Source organism: Talpa europaea (assembly GCF_964194135.1).
Source record: "Talpa europaea genome assembly, chromosome: 16".
Lineage (NCBI taxonomy): Eukaryota > Metazoa > Chordata > Mammalia > Eulipotyphla > Talpidae > Talpa > Talpa europaea.
Window position 1 is genome coordinate 37,695,692 of NC_140084.1, and position 21,884 is coordinate 37,717,575.

The following is a 21,884-nucleotide window of genomic DNA, read 5'->3' on the forward strand; positions in this document are numbered from 1 at the left end:
ACAATTTGGAAATTTCCCTTTCAGGAAATGGACAGTGGTTATTAGAAATGGATAACTGGGCTATCTCGGTTGAACTGAAAGCATTGCGATCTTTTGTGATTTCTTTTAACCAATTAGAAAACAACAACAACAACAACAACAAAACCAAGCTTGAGTTGAAGGGGTTCCTCAGTAAAGGACCTGGGCCTTGTGGACTTCTCTCCGAGGCCTGTGGGGAGGAGTTGGTCCTTGCTTTCTCTCTACCTGAGGTTCGTTTTAGGGGGGCAAACCCTGCCTTAAGGTATTGGTCCCAGAGATTGGCTGGGGCCCCTCCCGGTAGCCCAGTTCTCCTGGGTGGGTCTGTTGATGGGTCACAGGGTCTGTGGGTCCCCAGCACCTAAGGCCTGTGGGGACCGGTGGGACCCAGTGTGTGAACTCCGGCCCTTTGGTCAACCAGCTTTAAACATGCACATTTAAAGTAGTTTCTGGTGTATTGTTTCATCTAGACCCCAACTCCCCACCCCCTTTCTCTTGGGGACCTTTGCATTAAACCCCAGCTGGGTTGTTTCAAAGCACAGCTCCACTCTGAGACGCTGATGGGGTGTGAGGGGCGCTACAGAAAATTCTGGTTTAGAAGCCAGGCCACTGGATTCCTTCCTTGGTACTAATTTACGGGGGCAATCTCTGCAAGTTATTTCCCCTCTTTGGGTTTATCTCCCCACTGGTAAATGGAAGGTTCTAGCTCAGGTAGTAGCCCAGGCCCCTTGCAAAGGAAGGGCGTGTAGGCTGGCACCCGCCCAGGGCCCCACCCCCACCCGGCCACCCCCCACGGCCCCTCTGGCTCGGGTACCAAGACGAGGAATAAACAAACAAGCGAGGTGATTTCCCTCTTCCTTGGAAACAAAGCCGGGGTGGTCTGGAGAGGCGTGCGGAGGGCGCCACGAGTGCCAGGTGGAAATGGGCCAAGCAGGCCAGAGATGATGGTTTCCCTGCCCCGCAGCAACATCTGAGGACGCCGAGGCCAGATGTGTTGATTTTGCACGCTCCCCGGTGCGAGCGCACCCCCATCCAGGGCGCCCCTTCATCCCGCGCCAGCCCGCCTCGGGGTGCACCGCAGCCGGCCCCGTGGGCTGCTGGCCGCGAGCACATCTCCTCTTAAGGAAGAGCCGCGGCTGGAGCGCGGTCCGCGCGCGCCGCCCCGCGCGGCACGCTCCGGGCTGGGCGCCCGCCAAGTGCCTGCGCCCGGCCGCCCCGGCGCGGCCCGGCCCCTTCCCCTCGGTGGATCTCCTGCTTCCTTCCGCCATCGCCACCTTCCCTTCTCCATGGCAGGGCCAGCTATTGATCTTGGCCCGTGTCTCAAAGTTGCTGCGCTCTAATTCCATCCGGGGCCGCGTCCTCTCGGGGGTGGGCGTCGGGGGGCGGCCGTGCGTCCTCCTGGGTGGGTTCGAGGTGGAGCTTCTCACCTCCCCACCCCAGCCCCCTCCCAGGAAGAGCCAGGGCCCGGGGGAGACCGGTGGCGGTGGCGGTGGTGAGGAAATCAGGTGATCTGTGGCCACAGACCCTGCCTTGTGGGCGCCGGGCTCCCATCCCGCTGTTGCAGGAAACTGGGTGGGTTTGCCGGCACTCGTAGCCTGAGAAACGCAACGTTGGGGATGGGGATTCCCACTCTGCCTCTCCTCTCTCCTTCTCCCCTCCTGCCTCCCGTGGAGAGCATCCAGACCCCCCACACACACCCCCAGCGACTGCGAGGGTGGGGCGAATCTGATTCACCCACTGTCCAGTTCAGGGCCTGGCAGAGGTGTCAGTGCCGGCTGCACACAGGGTTTTGGGTGTCCCTGGCAGGCCAGGGAGGATGCCTGGCTTCTCCCTCTCTGGTGTGACCTTTGGACCCTCTTAAGAGTTGAATCTGCAGATCAATGCAGTGGGGGTCCAGGACAAGGCAGAGTGTGATTTCTCAGGTCTTTCAGGCAGCAATTGGGAGCTTGCTCCAGGGTGCAGGGGTGCGGAAGGCAGGCTGGGAGCCACAGCCAGGAGCCCCTATGCTGCCTGTTGGGGTAGAAGGGGAGAGCAGCCAGACCTGGGGCCTGGTGGGTGGGGGCCGCAGGGGGTGAGGATAGGGCAGGGCCAGGCCCTTATCTCTGACTCCTCAGGTGACCCCAAGCAAGTCAGGTAACCAATACTGTAGAAGCAGAACAATCATTTCTACCCAGCTTCCTTTTGGGGGTGGAGGGGTGTAACTGGGAGGACCAGATGAGGAGGTCCCAGGAAGGACTCTGGAAGTGGTACAGCAGCACGAGGGCTAGCGGTCTGGCACTTACATGGATGAGGTTGTAGCCAAGGCCCAGCTAGAGTGATCTGTGCATCTTCTCTGCTCAACAGGCCTGGCACCCCCACGTTTTACCACAGCATCATTCAGGCTGCTCAAGGCCACCTGAGAAACCCTAACCAAGATTCCCACACTTCCCCCCCAAATTGTGAAGCATAGCTGGGGAAATTGGGGGCAGAGGAAAGTCATCTTTTCACAGAGTTGAGTACAGGATGTCCACAACAAAATCCAAAATAAAAACGGCAATTTTTATTTGTTGACCATCATTGAAAACTATAACATAAAAATGTCTTCATTCATCACCAGAAAGCCAGATGGCTACTGCAGAGGGCTGTTTGCTCTTGTGAGAACTTAATGAAAAAATAAAACTGTGTCACACCAGCCGCCCCCCCAACCCCCCATCCCTCAGAAGGCCTGCAGGCCAGGGCAGGCTGCAGGGAGCAGCAGGGGGAGAACCTGCTGGGGGAAGGTGTGTCTCTGCCTCTTTGGGAAACCTGGTTGGAAGCCAGAGGTCACAGCGTTGGAGGCCTGGCTCTAAGCCACCTGCCTGGCCAAAACGAAACATCTGCTCACATCTCCCCTGGTGGGGGGTGAGTAGGAGCAAGGAAGGGAGAAAACTGATGCTGAATCACAAATTAGCACCCTGTACCTTGGCCCTGAAGTGGCCTCCCTGGCAGAGGAGGGGGTGTGGCTAAAAGTAAATAAATAAAAGTACCATGCTTTGAGGAAGGAGGGTGAAGTATCCACACAAGCATGCTGTGTCCTAGCATGAAGATGAACAAAAACCATGGTCTGAGGCCAGTGACATCAAAATGCAAACAGTGGCCAGGGGAAGGGTTACTGGAGGGTCTACAGTGCGGATTCTGGCTGAGGAAGGGTGGGCTCGCCCCTGGAGCAAAAATTTTTTTTTTTTTTTTTTTTTTGCAAAACCATCACAAGAGCAAGAACTAGGAAGTCCAGGCTGCCCTCTACTGGTGACTTCTGGGAATGACCATGACCCAGCAGCACTGACTTGCCACCAATGAGCAAGCGTGGCTCCGCGGTAGAAAGAGGGGAGTGGCCACCCCTCGGGCCAGGGGAAGGCTGGGAGCAACCCCATTCATTTGATCAGGTTCCTCTATCTCTGCTTGGCCTCACTTCAAAGGCAGGGAGAAGAACTTGTTCCCAGACTTGCAGCGCACCTGCTCGGCGTGCACACGCAGTAGTGTCTCCGAGTCCTCAAACTCATCCACGAGTTCCTTAAACAGGAGCCAGAAGAAGAGAGTCACACTGAGGGGAATCAGCCTCCCTAAGCCCCCCCCAACCCAGTTTCATCTGCAATACTTGCCAGGCCCCTGTGGGCACGCAAGCCTTTGACCTTTGGGAAAGGGGCTGGGACTTAGGGGGAGGCCTGTAGCATCCCTTTAGATCAGTGTTCCACGAAGGAGCTTCCCCAAATTTAACATGCACATGAATCCCTATAGATCTTGTTAAAATGCATTTTTTAAAATGCTTATTAGGTCTGGGCTGGGTCCATAGAGTCTGTATTGCTAATAAGCTCCCAGGTGATGCAGATGCAGCTGGGCCAGACCCCAAGGTAAGGGGTGAGGGTCTCCTATCAGGGGAGTTATTGCCCAGGAGTTCAGGTGGGCCTGCCTAAGCCTCAGGGTGAATCAGTTCCCCACCCACTCCCCACCCTCTAGCCCATCACCTCTGGGGTTCAGTACCCCCCCCCATGCTCCTATCCTGGGATTCACCTGTAGCTCGCGCAGGCACTGTGCTTCCAGCTGGAGACGGGCATCCCCCACGCACCAGGCCAGGCTGATGTGGAAGGAGGGGTCCTGCAGAGGAAGGGTGGGGATTGGGGGGTGGTGTCCATCAGGTCTATGGCAGAGTTGCCATGGTATTGTGGTCCCTACCGGATCCCCAGCCTGCTCCACAGGAGTGGGGTTCCCGGAGTTGATCCCAAGCACCCGCTGCAGATAAAAGAGCCTAGGGTGGGTCCTTGGTATGGGCTGAATTGAGTCCCCCCACCAAATGCTTATATTGAAGGTGGGGATGGGGCACTTGGAAGGAGATTAGGTTGAGAGCAGGTCCTGAGGATGGAGCTCTGGCGACAGGATTAGCACCTTATAAAAAGAGACACAGAGACCTTGCTCTCTCCCCATCTTGTGAAGCCACGGGAAAAACACAGCTGTCTGCCAGCCAGGAAGAAGCCTCACCAGAGACTGACCGTGATGGCACCTAAATCTTGGACTTCTAGGCTCCAGGACTGTGAGAAAATACATTTCTGTGTGTAAGCCACCCCCTCCAAGATGTTTTGCTAAGTTCTCAGCGGCTTTCCTTTAAATGCCAGAGCATCAAAAGTAGGACACTTGAGCGAACCCAGGCTCTGAGTCTATTTTCTGATCTAGAAGATTCTAATAGAGGCCATGCTTTTGAAGATGAACAAAATCCAAAATTTCTAAAATTAAAAGGAAACAAACATCTCCATACGAAGCCATACTTCTATAACCACAGGTTGGTTTACAGAACAAACCAAGGAAAACCAATGACTCCTTAAAGCCTTGATATTCCACTCGGAGCTCAAGTACCCCCGGCGGGGACTGGGCCAGGAGCAGGGAGGTATGTGAAGCCACATCTCTTCTGGAGAGTCAATTTCCAGAAAAAATATTGGAGAAAATGACTTTTTAAGAAATATAAAAGTGAACATGGCGCCATTATGGGGTAGGGGCATAAACCCGGTGCATATGAACATGTGACACAGGACTTCTAAGGAATGCTGGGCTCTGGGTGGGCGGCTTCTCTGCCACACCTCAGAGCCCTCATCTCCCCAGGGGTGTGCACTTCGCCTTGGAAAGGGCTCGTTTGTCTTCCTTGAGACTGGTTCTGTTCCGGCTGTAGTGGGCCCATGGAGAAAAAGCCCCCATCCCCCCAGGTTCATTACCTCGTAGAAAGTGGCGAGGTCAAATTCCTCCATGACTCTGTCCACCTCTGAAACCAGGTCCAGGAACTGGGCATGCCCTGAGGTGACCTCGAGCCCAACAAAGGTCCTGGGTGGGGCATGAGATGCAGCCTCTGAGAACATACGCTGGGGCAGAGGATGGACAGACAGACAGACACACAGTGCAGAGGATGGGGCCATGACGTCTTACCTCATTTCCCAGAAAGTCCTTTTCCTGCTTTCTGAGCTCTGTTCCCTCCTGTCTGTAAATCTTCCTTCCTTGGTTTTAACTGTCTCTCCTTTCTCCCCAGGAAGGGGGAGGAGACTTAGCCCCTGAACCCCAGAGGCTTCTGCATTCACGCTTCGATCATCTCCATCCTTCATCCTTCCTCCAGGGCTGGGCTGGGGCACCAGCAACCCGCCCATCGCCCATCAGCAGGCAGAGGTGCTCCCTCAGCTTTAGAAACCCTGCCTGCGCCCTGCTCAGCCAGTATCCAGCGCATCCTCAGTAAAGCTGCTTTAAAGATGACTAGTCTTGGTTTCTTTGCAAAGTCTCTACTTCCTCTCAACCCCCTTCCCAGGGACTGCTCTCTCATCGAAGCTGCCCACGGCCTCCAGGTCACCTAGGGCTGTGAGTACTTCTCTGTCCTTACCTGGGAGGCTCAGCGGTATCTGACAGTGCAGACTCTCCCCGCCTTGAAACCCTTTTCTCTTCCAAGACACCACACACTGCCCGGCGCTGGGCTGACTGTTCCTCAGGCTGCCCTGTCCGGTCTCCCCTGCTGCCCTCTCTTCGCTCCAATCTCTCCGTGGCCTCAGCTCATCCCAGCCCTCTTTTCTCCTGCACCCCAGCCCTCCAGCAGCCACACTCACCCTGCCCTGCTTTCAACCTTGGGCGAGGACTCCCAGATCTCTACCTGCTGCGAGCAATCTCCTGTGCCCCCGGTTGTATGTGTGACATTTCCACCCGGGGGTCTAATGGGCAGCCCCTAAGAGGGACACAGCCCCTAAGAGCTTCTAATGTGATTCACCCTGAGGTGGCTCCCATCCCAGAAAACCAGGCTGGTTGTGCAAACCCCAAACCCAGGAATCTACAGCTGAGCTAGATCAATGTGGTCCATTTGTATGTGGGTTTCTTTCCCAAAATATTGACAAAATTTGATTTGAGGTCTAGTGTTACCAATGTGTATCATATCTACATGTTTTGTATCATATATGACAATACTGAGGCAGGTACAGATGGTTCATCTTGTAAACAGAGGGTGTCAAAAAGTAGAGTCTAGTATACTGTTAGTATATGACTCATGATTTTAAAAATTTATTTATTTATGCATACAAAAACTGGGGTACAGGCCAGAGGCATGGGGGGGGGTGTGTGGGAGGATTCACCAGAGACAGACTGGGGAGCAGAACAGTCAGACTGACCGAAATCCACTGCTGAGGGGAGCAGCGGGCAAGACAGGAGAGGTCTGCTGTGCATGTGGGTGGCCAGGGATTGAACTCGCACTGCAGTGGCTGCAGACAGCTTCATAGGTTGCGTCTTAACCCCTTGCGCCATCAAGGAGGCCCTCTTATGATTTTCTTAATAACCTTTTCTTTTTTCTAGCTCACTTTATTCTAAGAATACTGCCTATAATACATGTAACATACAAGGTATGTGTTAACTGTTTTTGTTATTGGTAAAGCTTCCAGTCAAGAGCAGGCTATCACCAGCTACATTTTGGGGGAAGTCAAAAGTTATGCTCAGATTGTTGTGCAGAGGGGGTAGGTTATCAGTGCCCCTTACCCCCTAGTTGTTAAGGGTCAACTGCACTTTGATTCTTCCCTTTACTTGGCACAGATGGAATCACTTGATTCCAGTTGATTCCACCTCTAGTATCTCAGGAACGTGTCTACTTCTTGACTCCTGACCTCCATCCCCCAACTCCAAGCCCCTCACCTGCCTCCTCTCTGCTCTCCTTGCATCCATCTTGCTTTCCTTCCAACTTTTCTCCGCTCAGGGGTCAGCCAGGCTGACAGGTACAGACCTGATCGGATCACGCTCTGCTCTGTTCGGATCCTTCCAACAGCTTCCATTACACTGAACATCCCAGTTCCTTACCGTGACCTTGAAGGCCCTGCATTAACTAACCCTGCCCAACTCCTGGCCTGCTGCTCTCCCATGCTCCCCAGGTTCCATTTCATCGGCCTCTTCAGACAAGCCCAGCTCTCTCCAGCCTCCGGGTCCCTTCAATTCCTGTGTCCTCTGCTTGTGGGCCCTTGCAGCCACCTTCCTGGTGCCCTCCTTGGGCACCGCTCCTGACTCATGTCACACGATAGTTATTAATGATCTCATGTACTTGTTCGTTATCTGTCTCCCCTGCATAAGGGGGTGCAGGGATGGTGCCCAGCTTTTCACTGCTGAATCTGTGGTACACAGCATGCTTTCAGAGGTGCCAGAAGTCGGGAGTGGATCAGACAGGGAAGCTTGGTTTGAAGTCTCGATAGACCTATATATTCACCTACTATTTGATTACTTTTGAATACGTGTGTCTAATCTAAGCCTCACAACTGCGCAGTGAGGGCTGTGTCGAGGGCAAGGGTGAGCTGGCCGGGAAATGGGAAGGCATGGGAGTGAAGACATGAGTTAAACGCTTAACTGGGGAGAGAGATTCCAAGATGTTTTGCTCTGTATCTTCCCCTCCCCTCATGTTCCCCAAGTTACGCTTCTTAATGAAAGGTTCAGATTTGGAAACAGCTGCCTTTGTAGTCAGAGAGTTGGTTAAAAAACACACAAACAGGGCCTCCCCTGGTGGCACAGCAGTTGAGCGCTGGGCTGCGAAGCTGCCCGCAGCCTCTGCAGCGCCGGTTCGATCCCTGGCCGCCGGCGAGGGTCCCACATGGCACGACAGACCTCTCCTGCCATGTCTGCTGCTCCCCTCAGCAGTGTACTTCGGTCCTTCTGCCTGCTCTGCTCCCCGCTCTGGCTCTGGTGAATTCTCTCACCCTCCCGCGCTTTCTGACTGTACCCAGTGCATGTATAAATAAATAAATAATCTAGAAAAAAGAAAAAAAACAAAAACAAAAACAAAAACCCACACAAACAAAAATCTGGGACAGACAAGGCCAGGAGCAAAGACCCCCCACTCTCCTCCCATCTTTATGCCAAAGGATCTTTTTCAGGAAGTGACTCAGGCAGAGAGGGGGGGACCCACCTGGTTTTCTCTTGATTGGTATATATCTTTACCCGGTTGGCAATAAAGAAGAATCTGAAATTCAGAAGAAGCAAGACCACGTTTTTAGAATAGATAATATCACTTGCTTTCCTGTTCTCCGGTTTGCAGAGGGTTTGGGACTTCTTCTCCTTCATAACCTCACGAACCGACTTCTGCAACACATCTCTTACACATATGTACGTACACACACGTATATGTGTGGATCTCCTATTGGTTTTGTTTCTCGGGAGTACCCTGACTAATACATAACACCCCTCTGGTAACTTGCTGTTATAGGACTGCTTTCCATTTTGGGGGTCTCTACAACCCTACTCCAGGGGTGGCAGCTGCCCCAGGCCTATATTCCCTCAGGTGCAGGAAGAGCATCAAAGGTACATTGCCCACTCTCAGTCCTCTGGGCCTACCCAGACACACCTGAAGAGAGGCCAGCTGGCCTGGCTTCACTCAGGACACAGGCACAGGCAGGGAACACTGTGCCCCAGCAGGGCAGCGTCCAGGGAGGCCAACCCAGTGGGCCAGGTGCTGTTCTCTGGTCCTCAAGTGAGTAAGAGACCAAGTCACCTCCACGGCCCCTTACCCCCAGGAACAATATCTCTTGTAATGGCTTTCAGGTGAAGTTTCCAGAAGTCCCAGCAAGGGGCCTGCCAGTTAAAGAGCCGCTGCATGCAGGAAGCCTGAAGCAGGGCTAAGTTCCGCCGGGGGGCTTAGCTCACTCAGGCTCAGTGCAGATACGGTTGGCCAGAAAGTCATGTTTACCATTTTAATGTGGCCCACGAATCGGGCTGGCATTCCGTCTTTGTGTGGGGAGCATGGCTAGAGGCAGGGCAGATGAAGCATGCTCAAGTAGAGGAGGGAGGGTTCTGTTCACTCTTCACTTGCAAAGGGAGTGCATGTTAGCCAAGCCAGGCTGATCAGGTTCATTGAGTGAATTTTGCTGAAGGTGTTAGGAAAGAGAGAAGTTTCTAGGTGGGCAGCCCTGAAGCCCAGAGAGGCTGCTGGCCGCCTTTGCTGTTATGAGAACGAAGGCAACACCCAGAAGGGCAGGGCCTAGATGGTGAGGGGCCATCTGACAGTTTCTGGCCGCCCCCCAACCCTGCCCACCTCTCCCTCATACTTGGAGCCAGTGCTACCTCTGCACTTTTTAGTTATCCTTGCCTTTGAACTCCCCCTCAGAGTGAGCCTTTTTGGGGGTGGTATTTCTGGCACCTGCAGTGAAGAGTCCTGATGCACACAGTAAACCGGGCCATTCATATGTCAAGGTTAACAGCTGGGGGCTTAATATAATATTAGGACAGTTTCCCGTTTTGTCATGGGACATGAGAAAGTAACTTGGGAAGGGCTGGTAAGATGAGATGGTGCCCAAGGTCTGTGCCAATCCTACAGGAGGGGGGAAATTGATGATTGTGATTTTGAAAGTTTTTTCCACATTATTTTAAAAAAGAAAAAAATCTTGAAAGCTTGTGCCTTTACAATCTTGAAATATAAAAATACTGCAGTATACTGCTTATAAGGACATACAACATTTTGCACATATCAGAATATTGAGCCTAAAATACACAGGGTACAATACATTTGACAGTGACAACAAAAAGGGGGGTGGGCAGAAGCTGGATTACGCTTAGAGATGAGTTTTCATCCTGGTTCTTTGGCTACCTGACGGACCGCAGCAAATCTTTCCTTCCTCTGAGCCTCAGAAGTAGTTCTGAGAACGGGCGGTTCTCCAATTCAGCAGACTAGTTCCAGGGAATTCCTGTGCCTAAGGCCTCTTGAGCTGTGGGGCAGGCCTTAGCCTGGGAGACCTCCATTTTTCTCTTCCACACACATCTATACATCAGGCTTTTGTGCAGTGCCTCATTTGCTGCAAGGGCTCTGCAGATCAGGCCAGACCAACATTCAGGTGATCCAGAGGGTGATTCCTGGGCTCCCTCTTTCATTAATCATTCAACATCTACTTGTGATTCTTACAGAAAGCAATACACCTGGAGAAAAGGTGTGGGGTGATTCAGAGAGAAGTTATAATCCTGGGCCTGGAGGCACCTGGGCTCCAAAGGGGAGAGAGATACAGGAATGACTGGGAGGCGTGGGATGAGCACTAGGGACGTAAATAACCACAGACTGGGTAATCCAGGGGACTGAGGGGTTCTGGGGGAAGTGCCCATTGGGAGAACCTCAGTGAAGGAGGTTTGCGTCTGGCCAGTCTAGGAGGAAAGGCATTTCTGGTAGGAAGATGCTTGAAGTAGTTAAGGATAAAGAAGGCGAGGCTAGCACAGAAGCTGGGTCTGATTCCGACCCTTTGCTAAGCTCACACTGAGGGCACGCCATGACCTAGTTTTACCCTCACAGTCTCCTCGGAGGCAGCCACGCCACCCCATGACCTGTACCCCGAGGGCTCAGAGGCTTCCAGAGCTTGCATGGTGTGTGCATGTTCAGCGTCAGACAGATGGCAGGATGCCCAGGAGATGACCAGCATCCTCACCTCTAAGTTGGCCTGCTTTTTGGCCACTATGGCCCACACCTACATCCCCACGGCCACTCAGGAAAAGAGGGGCCTTGGAGGATCGGAGGAAGAGAGCAGAGGGAAGGCCCAGGCACTCACCTCTGGCAGGAGGCCATGCGGTCCTTCAGGGCCTGAATAAAGGGGAGGATCCAGTGATGGCGCAGGACGACGCTCTGGGACAGGCTGACGTGGAACGCCCCCATCCTCACCAGCCGGGGCACGCAGGCCTGTGCACGGGGCAGCAGCACATCTAGCAGGTCCAGGAACTCCTCCCCGGCTTCATCTGAAGGGAAGGTGGGGGGGTCATTCTCTTAGCCAGGGGGACAGAGCTGAATGAAGAAGCCCAGAAGGCAGAGAAAGACTTTGTTACTCTGGGACTTAGGAGAAAATTACTTTGAGAGGACTCTGTGCCTACATATTCTAGTAGGTGATTATGGTGATAGAAGTCACACACATATGCTCATTGCAAAGAACGAAAGTAAAAAAGAATTCTGCAAGGGAGAAAGCAGAGGCCCTGACACCCTATCCCTAGAGCAGTGCCTTCCAAACTATTGTTTTCTACATGGGCCATTAGTAAAGCAAGCTTACATGCATACCTGCAATACACATGTATTTATTTATAAATCAGAAACATGCTACTCTACAATTACATGCTACAAAAAAGTACACTCTCAAGAACAGGCAATTTTAAAGATGAGATAAAAATACATAAAAACATGTGCGAATACTTTTCTTCTCACCCCCCAGGGATCATCCTGACCTCTCCTTGGGGCACATACACTCCACTTTCAAGATCATTGCTTGAGAGATAAAGACTATCAAACTTGGGTGCCTATTTCCCCCACCTTTTCTCAGGGCAAATTAAGTATGTATTTTGTGTGTTAAAAAAGATGACCGCATATCATGCAAACTTCTTCCACTGGCTTTTTTCATAAATACTCTGTGGGTTGATAGCTTTCCTTTCAGTACCAAGGGCAAGTTCATGGTCACAGCTCCATAGTAAGCCATCACCAGAAACAGTGCATTTTTTAAAATCAGTCTCCTGTTAGACATTCAGATCCCTCTGATAGACGTTTCTTTTTTTCCTTTTCTTTTTTATAAGACAGGGTATTCCTCTTTCTTCACAAAGACCCTGTAATGACTACCATTGTATTTATTTATTTATTTATTTATTTATTTATTTATACAAGCACTGGGTATAGTCAGAAGTGCGGGAGGTGAGAGAATTCACCAGAGCCAGAGCGGAGAACAGAACAGGCAGACCAATGAAATACACTGCTGAGGGGAGCAGTGGGCGGCAGGAGAGGTCTGCACGCCATGTGGGACCCTCACCCGGCAGCTGGGGATCGAACCAGCGCTGCAGAGGCTGCGGGCAGCTTCACAACCCAGTGCTCAACTGCTGCATCACTGGGGAGGCCCCATTGTATTTTTTTTAAAGATTGATTTATTTATGAATACAAGAACCAGGGTACAGGCCAGAGCAGTGGGAGGTGAGAGGATTCACCAGAAACAGAGTGAGGAGCAGAACAGGCAGACTGAAATACACTGCTGAGGGGAGCAGTGGGCGAGACAGGAGAGGTCTGCTGTGCCACGTGGGTAGTTCCCTGGCCAGGGATTGAACCCATGCTGCAGTGGCTGTGGATAGCTTCATAAGTTGCATCTTAACCCCTTGTGCCACCAGGGAGGCCCCCACGATGCTGCTCAATTTGCCAAAATGCCCTGGTGAACAGGCAGTGTGGAGAATCACTCCTATCACATGGATGGGGAAATGCAGGCCCGGGGATTACCTGAGCAAACACAGCAGTGAGAGCCACTGTTTATCCTGTGTTTTGTGCTAAGAACTTGACATCAATCATATACCTTAACCTCTACAGAAGTCCTAGGCAACAGGTATGATCATTATCCTCATTATAGAGATGAGGAAACTGAGGTTCTTAAAAGGCTAGTATCTCGCCAAAGGGCATCAGAGCAGAGGGTAGGGAAGTGAGGGCTGACACAGAAGCCTGGCATTAACTAGCTGCCACTTGCTCATTAGGGCTGGGGTGGGATTTGAACCCCCCAACACCTAGATTCCTCTTAGCTAAGCAGCTGTACCCGACATGGCCTTGACACTTTGCCCTAGACTTTCCTTGACCTGCCATGAGCAGGGAGACCATTTATACCCAGTTAATAAAAAATGTTTCAGGCAATGAATTCAAAACTGAAATCAAGTCTACAGAAAAATCCCCCAATTCCTGAACCTCATTCTAGTTCTACTGAGTCAATGGCCTTCCCACCACCAAGGTCAGAGGTTTCTGGCTTCTCCCTCCTGGTCTGGGCCAGCTTCCTCCCATCAGGAGATACCTACCGGTCCCAGCCACTTGCCTTTCACATCCTACTCACAAGGTATATAGACGTGAGTGGCCCAATTGCCCCGCTCGTGGGGAAAGGTGCGCACCCGGCCCCCGTGTTTTGCACTGTCGTCCTCGGGCCCCTCCTCAGTGCCTGGGAACATGTGCAGCACGCTGTCGGGTAATGGCAGCCTCTGGCTGGGAAGGGGGCTCTGAGCACTGCAAGAGAGAAAAAGAAAATGAGCACATATTTATGCTCCTTGCATCCTCCACCTCTGCACACCCAACCAAAGTCTATTTCCAGCCAAGTGCTGTGGCAGCCTCTAGATAACCACAAAGCTCTTTCCCCAGAATTCTCTCCTGGGGTCTCCCAACCACGTGGGGACAAGTCCTTAGCCTGGAGCATGGTCCCCAGGGAAACAACTGGACAAGCAGCAACATACGCTTCAGAGGCACTTCCTAGCTCTGAGGTCTTGGGCTAGTCATGTGCCTTTAGGGGGGCCTCGTTTCCTCATCCATATAGTGGACTTCTACCTGCTGAAGTTTTTGCAAGATCAGTGGAGACACTGCTTGAAAAGCACTCAGCAGGCATAAGACCTGGCCCTTCAGAGAGGAAGCTACATAAGTAAGAGACTTGGATGGTTCTGTTCACTTGCTGAGTTTCCAGCCTCAAGCCTAGGGCATAGTGGGTTCTCAGTGAATACTTACTGGATGAATGAAAAAACCCTCCAAAACGCTTTAACGATGACTACAGCAACTGTATCCAATAAGGAGAGAGATCTAGGGTGCTACAGTGCTGTGTACCCGGAGATAGTGGGCCAGTCTCCGGGGCTGAACCCAAACCCAGCCTCCTAGGTCCTCACTTTGACCTAGCCAGGTGGAAGCACTCTGGCGCTGTGTCCAGGGGCGTCCTCGGCCTCCTCCTTCCCCAGCTGCGCCCCCTTTTCTTCGCTGCGCCCCCTTTTCATTCCCTCGCCAGGCGCTCCGCACCCTGCCCCCAACCCCTCCCGAAGCTCACGCGGACCCGAACCCACACCAGAAAGCCCGCCTCGCCCCTCACCGACTGACCAGGCTCGGGCCCCGGCCTCCGCCTCATCCTCGGAGTCGCTGCTGCTGTAGCCCACCAGGGGCGCCGCGCTCATGGGGCCTCCTGGTCTTCCAGGCCGACCCGCCCGCACCGCGGCCGTGGGCTCCGGGATGCCGCCGCCGGAAGTGTCCGCCAGGGGGCGGGGCCTGTGCTAGGCCCGCCCAGGGGCGTGGCCTGGGCGTGGCTGGCGGGACCTGCGCGCAGACGGTCCCCACCCGGGCTCGGCCGCCGGCCGGTGCGCTGCGCGCCGAGGTCCCCCCGCAGCCGCCCGCGCCCCCCGCCCCTCGGGCCTCGTGTGCCCGTCTCACAGGTCACTCTGGGCCCAGCCCTCTGTCCGCGGCTCCGTGTGCATCCCGGGGGCTGGACTCCCAGCCGGGACCGTCCCCGGGTCAGCGGTCAGGACACTGGACCCAGCGGAGACCCCGGCTCTCCGGGGCCGGGCGGGGGGCGCAGTCCCGGAGCCCCCTCGTCTAACCTGCCCAGAGCCCGAGCCTGGAAGCCCCTCTCCTGAGAGTCCCCCCCCCCCGAGCGGCCGGGGGACCTGGGGGTTCCACCTGGCCTGCAGGTGCTGCGGTCGGACGGGGCGGAGCAGCCCCGGCGCCTCTCCTCCGGGGCCGGGCGGGGCTCTCCGGGGCGCAGCGCCCTTCCCCGGCGGACCTGGGCGCGCCGGCCGGCGACGGGAGCGCCTCCCCGCGCGCCGGGCCAGTCCGACCCGGCCCGGCCGCCGGGTCCCCGGCAGGGGGCGGCCTCGCCGCGCGCCTCCCGCGGCCGCCCCGGCTGCCGCTCCTCCCCCGGCCCCGCCTCCTTGGCCCCCGCGCCGCCCGCCCGTCCGCCGGTCTCCGCAAGGCCATCGGTCCGTCCGCCCGCCCGCCCGGCGCTCCTCCGCCCCGGCGCCGCCGTCCCGTCTGCGCTCGTCGCTTCCTCGGTTCCAGCCGCTCCCTGCCCCTCCCCCGCCCCGGGCCGGCCGCCGCCGCTACGCGAGACCGGGGATTGGCAGCGCGCGTAGGCCGCGCCGCCCTGGATGGAACCGGAATAAAGGGGCGGCGGAGAGGCAGCCGGTCGCTACTCGTCCCGCGCCAGACCCCGCGGGCGCCCTGGAGCAGGTGAGCGGCTGGGCGCCCGGGGCCGCGTCTGGGGGCCCCTCCCGCCCCGCCGCCCCGCTTCCCCAGCCCGCCCGGCTCTCCGGCCCCCCCACCTCCGGCCGGACCCGGCGGCCTCTCTAGCTCCGGGGCGGCCCAGGCCGGCCTCGACGCGCAGCCGCTTCCCGGGGCCGGCCTGCAGACCCGGGGCCTCCCCTGCGCCCAGTCGCCCGCGGGGCCGGCGCTCCGGCTGCTGTGGCCTGGAGATCCCCGCCGGCCGAGGGCTGACAGGAGGCAGCCCAGCTGGGCCGGCGGGGAAGTGATCGGTTTAAATTAGGTTTCCTAAGAAGGAGGGAAGCGCTGGCTGGGGTGGGCCCCAGGTTGGGGCTTCCCCTAGCCGTCGTCTCTCCTCTTTGCAGAGCTGAGTGATCGGAGAGGCCTCCTGGAGGCACCTTCCCGGAGGTGGACAGGGATGGGCAGTGGAGCTGGTGGCCCAGGGCTGGGTTCCCTGCGTCTGGCTCAAGCTGGGGAAAAATCAGTTGGGTGGGCGCAGGTGGCCCTAGACCTTGCTCAGAGTAGCCAGGCTTTCCTCTGTCCTGGGGAGGTGTGGGTACCTGCTGCTCCTGCAACCTGCTGCCTCCACCCAGATCAGCAGCTCCTTTCCTTCCTCCCTTCCCGGAAGATTCTGAGGATGACAGCTCTTAGCCTGACTCTCATATTTCTCTGGCAGAGCAGTTAGAGGCCAGGCGGACATGTGGAGACACCCCCTTCCTTCTCCTGTCCTCAGGAGAAAACTTAGAAACTTTTTACTGTTAGAAGCACGGGAGCTGGGAACCTGGAAGTGGGTTGTATCTGATTCTAAAAGTTCCTTCCTCTCTCTGTCATTACCTTATGCTGCCACAAAGTGGTGAGTTAGAGATTTGCCTGGGCTGGGTGGGCTTTAAATTCCATTGATGACCCAGAATCTTATCATCTTGGAGCAAGGGAACCAGCTCTGTGGCAAGGGAACACTAGCAAGGGAACATGCTCCGCGGCTAGCATGCCTTCTCACACCGTAGAGGTAAACTCGTAATTGGGTACATTTTCCTCTAGGTCTTTTTTTTTTTTTTTTTTAAGATTTATTTATTTATTTGTACAAGCACTGGGTACAGTCAGAGGCGCAGGAGGGTGAGAGAATTCACCAGAGCCAGAGCAGAGAGTAGAGCAGGCAGAGTGATGAAGTACACTGCTGAGGGGAGCAGCGGGCGGCAGGAGAGGTCTGCGCGCCATGTTGTGGGACCCTCGCCCAGCGGCCGGGGATCGAACTGGCGCTGCAGAGGCTGCGGGCAGCTTCGCAACCCAGGGCTCAACCACCGCGCCACCGGGGAGGCCCTCCTCTAGGTCTTGATACTGTCATAGAGATTCAGAGGATTTAGGAATTTTTTTTTTTTTTTGAATGGGACATCGATAAAGTAGGGAAGTTCTGCTGTGTTGACATCAAGACAGCGTGACTCTGTGGACCTGTCCCCCATCATCATATTTTGGCTCAGGCCCCTGCAGTGCCAGCCATACATATATGGGGAGAAACAACAGATGTATGGTCAGGGCGGGGGCCGCAGGGCACAGTAGAGAGCCAGCCCCTTCCAGGAGAAGGTTTTTGAAAGAGTCTTCAGTTCTATGTAGTTCTTTATATTGACTGCCTGAGGCTGTTTTTGCCAGGCCCTAGCTATGGGAGACCTGAAGCCAGCAGGCTGTTCTGAGCAATTGTGTCCCGGGTTGAGACTCCAGGCTGCCATGTGAGAGGGGCTGGTAGGGCTCCAGGAGAATCCTCTCTGTTTTTATTTGACTTATAGAGTCAACTTCCTTGTAAGAATTTATTTGCAAAATAAGTTCTACTGCGGAAATTATTGTTTTAGACAACGTGGCCCTGGCAGGTTGGTCTTCCCCTTTTTCCCTTAGCGCCTGGGCAGAATTTGTGACTTCTTTGTATTGTGAGCAGATCACCCCAGACTCTCACCGTGAAACACCTGATTCAGGAGGGCTTACCGGAACCTCGGAGCCTGAGATGCCCAGGCCCAGGGATGGGGAACTGAGGGTGGGCAGGGGTGGAGAGAGCACCGTCTCCTTTGCTGGAGGAGCTGAGTGGCCAGCAGACTTTGTGGTACGTGTGAAGGGCGCAGATCTCCCAGCTCTGAGCCTCTCTCCCTTCCCGGATGTGGCTTATGTCCACATGGCAAGTGCGCGCAGAACAGAGAATGCTCAGGGAACAACTGCACGTCGCCGCCTCAAACTCATGCTTTCTCTCTTCCCCACAGAACCCATCATCGGGGAAGGCAGAGCCTCCCTGGCATTGCTGGGACCCTGCCACGAAGAGCCTCCCCATCCTGTAGGCAGAGCGTTGTAGTTGGTCTTGGTTAATGACTCGGGCTGTCCGACCAGTCCCTCTTCTGTGCCTTGCCTGAGGTCCTTGTCCACCCCCTCATCCCGGGCAGCTTCTCTTTCTGGGTTGGGTCACCTTAAGCGGGAAGCTGAAGCCGTTACTCTCCAAGCCCTGTTTCATCTTCCCAAGCATGTCGGAAAGCTGGCAGCAGCCGCCACAGACACAACCACAGCAGCCGCAGCCCCCGCAACCTCAACACCATGCAGAGCCGCCACCGGCGCTGGCTGAGCACACTCTGCCCCCGGGCACGGCTGAGAACCCCCTGGGCTGTGCGGTCTATGGCATCCTCCTGCAGCCAGACCCTGGCCTGCAGCCCCCGCAGCATGCACCCCTGCAGGCAGCAGGTGAGCCCGGCCCCAAGTGTGGTGTGTGCGGTCACGACCTGGCGCATCTGTCAAGCCCACATGAGCACCAGTGCCTGGCGGGCCATGACCGCTCATTCCAGTGCACGCAGTGTCTCAAGATATTCCACCAGGCTACTGACCTGCTGGAGCACCAGTGCGTGCAGGCTGAGCAGAAGCCTTTTGTCTGTGGCGTCTGCAAGATGGGCTTCTCGCTGCTCACCTCACTGGCACAGCACCACAGCGCACACACTGGCACTGGTGGCATCGTGAAGTGTTCCATCTGTGAGAAGACCTACAAGCCCACCGAGGCTGCCGAGCCGGCAGCCACGGCGGCCCCGTCGCTGCCCCCCTCCGCCCCGCCCCCGGCCGTGGCCCCTGCTGACCCGGTGGAGAAACCCTACAGCTGCCCCATCTGCCAGAAGCCCTTCAAGCACCTGTCGGAGCTGTCGCGGCATGAGCGCATCCACACGGGCGAAAAGCCGTACAAGTGCACGCTGTGCGACAAGAGCTTCAGCCAGTCGTCACACCTGGTGCACCACAAGCGCACGCACAGCTCGGAGCGGCCCTACAAGTGCGCGGTCTGTGAGAAGACCTTCAAGCACCGCTCGCACCTGGTGCGCCACATGTACGCGCACTCGGGCGAGCACCACCTCTTCCGCTGCAACGTGTGCGAGTTGCACTTCAAGGAGTCTTCGGAGCTGCTGCAGCACCCCTGCACGCCCAGCGGCGAGCGGCCCTTCCGCTGCGGGGAGTGCCAGAAGGCCTTCAAGCGGCCCTCGGACCTGCGGCAGCACGAGCGCACGCACAGCGCCGAGCGGCCGTTTAAGTGCGACCTGTGCCCCATGGGCTTCAAGCAGCAGTACGCGCTCATGCGGCACCGGCGCACGCACAAGACCGAGGAGCCCTTCAAGTGCGGCCTGTGCGAGAAGGGCTTCGGGCAGCCCAGCCACCTGCTCTACCACCAGCACGTGCACACCCTCGAGACCCTCTTCAAGTGCCCCGTGTGCCAGAAGGGCTTCGACCAGTCGGCTGAGCTGCTGCGGCACAAGTGTCTCCCCGGCGCGGCAGAGCGGCCCTTCAAGTGCCCGGTGTGCAACAAGGCCTACAAGCGGGCGTCCGCCCTGCAGAAGCACCAGCTGACCCACTGCTCGGCGGCCGAGAAGCCCCTGCGCTGCACGCTGTGTGAGCGCCGCTTCTTCTCCTCCTCCGAGTTCGTGCAGCACCGCTGCGACCCCGCCCGAGAGAAGCCGCTCAAGTGCCCGGACTGCGAGAAGCGCTTCAAGTACGCGTCGGACCTGCAGCGGCACCGGCGCGTGCACACCGGCGAGAAGCCCTACAAGTGCCCCAACTGCGACAAGGCCTTCAAGCAGCGGGAGCATCTCAACAAGCACCAGGGGGTGCACGCCCGCGAGCAGCAGTTCAAGTGCGTGTGGTGCGGGGAGCGCTTCCTGGACGTGGCCCTGCTGCAGGAACACAGCGCGCAGCATAGCGCTGCCGCCGCTGCCGCGGAGGGCGCCTACCAGGTGGCCGCCTGCCTGCCCTGAGCCCGGCCGTGGCCCCTCCCAGGCTGGCATGAGCCCTCCACCCGGCCGTGTGCGCTGAGGTCCTGAGCATGAGGACAGACGGACAATGGGCAGGTGTGTGTGTGTGTGTGTGTGGGGAGGGGGTGGTGCCTGGCTCTCTTGATACTAGCCTGGAGGTTGGGGGAACCAGATTGCTCCAACTGGTCCTGATTCCACAAACCTCTTTCCCAATCAGGATTTGCTTTCTGAGTTGCCAGCTTCCCTTGTCTCTGGGAGTCTGGCACCAGGCTGGAAGTCAGGTGGCCTCTTTACCCCAAGGAGGGTGTGGTACCAGCCCGACTTTCCCAGACCTTTCACCAGCAGACAGGTTAGAAAAGAAGGTGGTCACGGGGGGAACTGGCAGAAGGGCTGGACCCCAGAGGTGTAGGGGATCCCCCTTCAAGTTACCTTTTGAGCAAAAAGGCCAAACTGTGACGTCGTCCTGGGTACCAGGAGGCCAGACCAAAAGACCAGCTCTCTGCCTGTGCTAGCCAGTGGCCACGTGTCTTCTAGGTTTCTGCCAGGCCAGACTCACAGGCGGTGCATTCTGTGGCCTGGGTCTTCCCTGGAGAGCAAGCGGCCCAGCCAGAGGGAGGAAGCCGAGAAGCTCTCCTGTGATGCGTTCAGCCACAGTGTGTCCACAGGGAGCGGAGGGAAGACAGCCTTTGCACTGAAGGCTAATCCCACTGAAGGCTAAGCACACCTCACCTCCGCAGTGGTTCTGAGCTATGGTGGGGAGATGCTCTCAGCCAGGTGGACCAGCTGACGTGAAGAAAGGAAGGACCAGTGTTAGACCACCTGGTGCCTGGAGGAAGCAGGGCCAAGCCCATAGTCTTCCCAGTGGGTGCAAACCAGTGTCCTCCCTCTTGAATTGTGAGAAGCACGCTGGCGCCAGCCCTGCTTCAGGGCCAAGACCAGGCCTAGGTACTCAGAGGCGGGGAGGCGAGCAGATTGGCCATGGCCTCTGACCCCGCAGTCCCCTAGCCCATGGAAACCCTCCCCCATCAGCCTGGCTCTGGCCTAGACCCTGGGGTCTGTGCCGCCAGGACACCCTGGACAACATCCGGATACTTCCAAGGCCAGAGCATTTCCCTTGGGTCCTCCCAGGTCTTCGACTGCCCATGAGCCTTATGGAGCCAAGGGTGTCTGGGGCACGGAGTGGGCAATTAGGGGAAGAAGGTTGTTAAGAAACCACTAGGGGGATGGAGTCCACTGGTTTCCCTGGAGGCCGGGGCCCTGCTTGGAAGTCTGCAGGACCGTCATTATCAAAACAGTAGTTTTGAACGTGGCTCTGTCCCTGACCTCTTGCAGGCCCCCTTCTTGGTTGTGGGTCTTGAAAGAAGACTTTAATCACTGCATGTACCAAGAGCCCAGAGGAGCAGGGAGACCCTTGTCTTACTCTCCCCTTCAGAAGTCTGAGAAGCCCCATCGCCTCATTTCTCTGGGTTCCCTTCCTGTGCCCGCCCAGAGGGGCTGGTCCGGCCCCTGTGCTGGCGCCCCTTTACGACGCCTCACAAGACATAGAGCCCAGGCTTACCATGTCCCAACTGCTCATTTTTTCCCTTTCATTTTGCTTTCTAAAAGCAGTTATTATTCAATAACATTGTATAGTTTATTTCATGTCATTTTGGATCTTATATAAAAATGTGAGAATTTGGATTTTTTAAAACGACTCCATTTTAGATAGCCCCTTTTGATGTTAATATATATATAGTGAGTCCAGCGTATGCTTTAGAAGTAAAGACACTGACCACCAGAGACCAAAGCTCTGCTCGTGCGGGTGATTCTTCTATGGGGGCATGATGGTGCGTGAGCTGGGGTGGGCAGGCTAGGGTGGCAGGCGGGGAATGGTGCATAGTCTGGTCTTGTGACCTTGCGTAAGTCACTTAACCTCTTTGGAGCTCAGTTGCCTCTTGTGTGAAATGGGGCGGTTAACCCTTGGCTGGCTGGCTTATGGTGAGAGTTATTGGTAGATGGAGTCGCGTCTGGAGGTCCTGGTGGGGAAGGTGGGAAGACACTGACGGTACCAACTGCAAGACAGCTGGGCCCCCGGGAGTGGCCCACAACCACTTGACCTTGGGGTTTTACTGCAGCACCTGAGAAGGGAGCTGGGCTGCCAGAGA

General features: G+C 56.0%; 2 protein-coding genes across 5 annotated transcripts; one reads left to right on the top strand and one right to left on the bottom strand.

Annotated features, from left to right (window-relative positions):
• Positions 1–3,146: 3,146 nt before the first annotated feature.
• USB1 (U6 snRNA biogenesis phosphodiesterase 1) lies at positions 3,147–14,412 on the bottom strand (the record flags this gene model as incomplete). Of its 4 annotated transcripts, none has more annotated exons than XM_084256726.1 (7): positions 3,147–3,543; positions 4,042–4,125; positions 5,232–5,337; positions 8,423–8,476; positions 11,040–11,223; positions 13,323–13,489; positions 14,339–14,412. In XM_084256726.1, 7 exons carry the CDS (start codon positions 14,410–14,412, stop codon positions 3,439–3,441), a joined length of 774 nt encoding a protein of 257 aa, XP_084112852.1. In that variant the 3' UTR covers positions 3,147–3,438. The 4 variants fall into 4 exon arrangements, with proteins under 4 accessions (XP_084112852.1, XP_084112851.1, XP_084112850.1 ...); XM_084256725.1 differs by having other exon boundaries at positions 14,315–14,412; XM_084256724.1 differs by having other exon boundaries at positions 13,323–13,482; positions 14,305–14,412.
• A 3,573-nt stretch (positions 14,413–17,985) lies between these two features.
• ZNF319 (zinc finger protein 319) lies at positions 17,986–19,743 on the top strand (the record flags this gene model as incomplete). Its single annotated transcript, XM_084256863.1, has 1 exon — positions 17,986–19,743. The coding sequence occupies one exon, from the start codon at positions 17,986–17,988 to the stop codon at positions 19,741–19,743; it is 1,758 nt and encodes a 585-aa protein (XP_084112989.1).
• Positions 19,744–21,884: the final 2,141 nt, after the last annotated feature.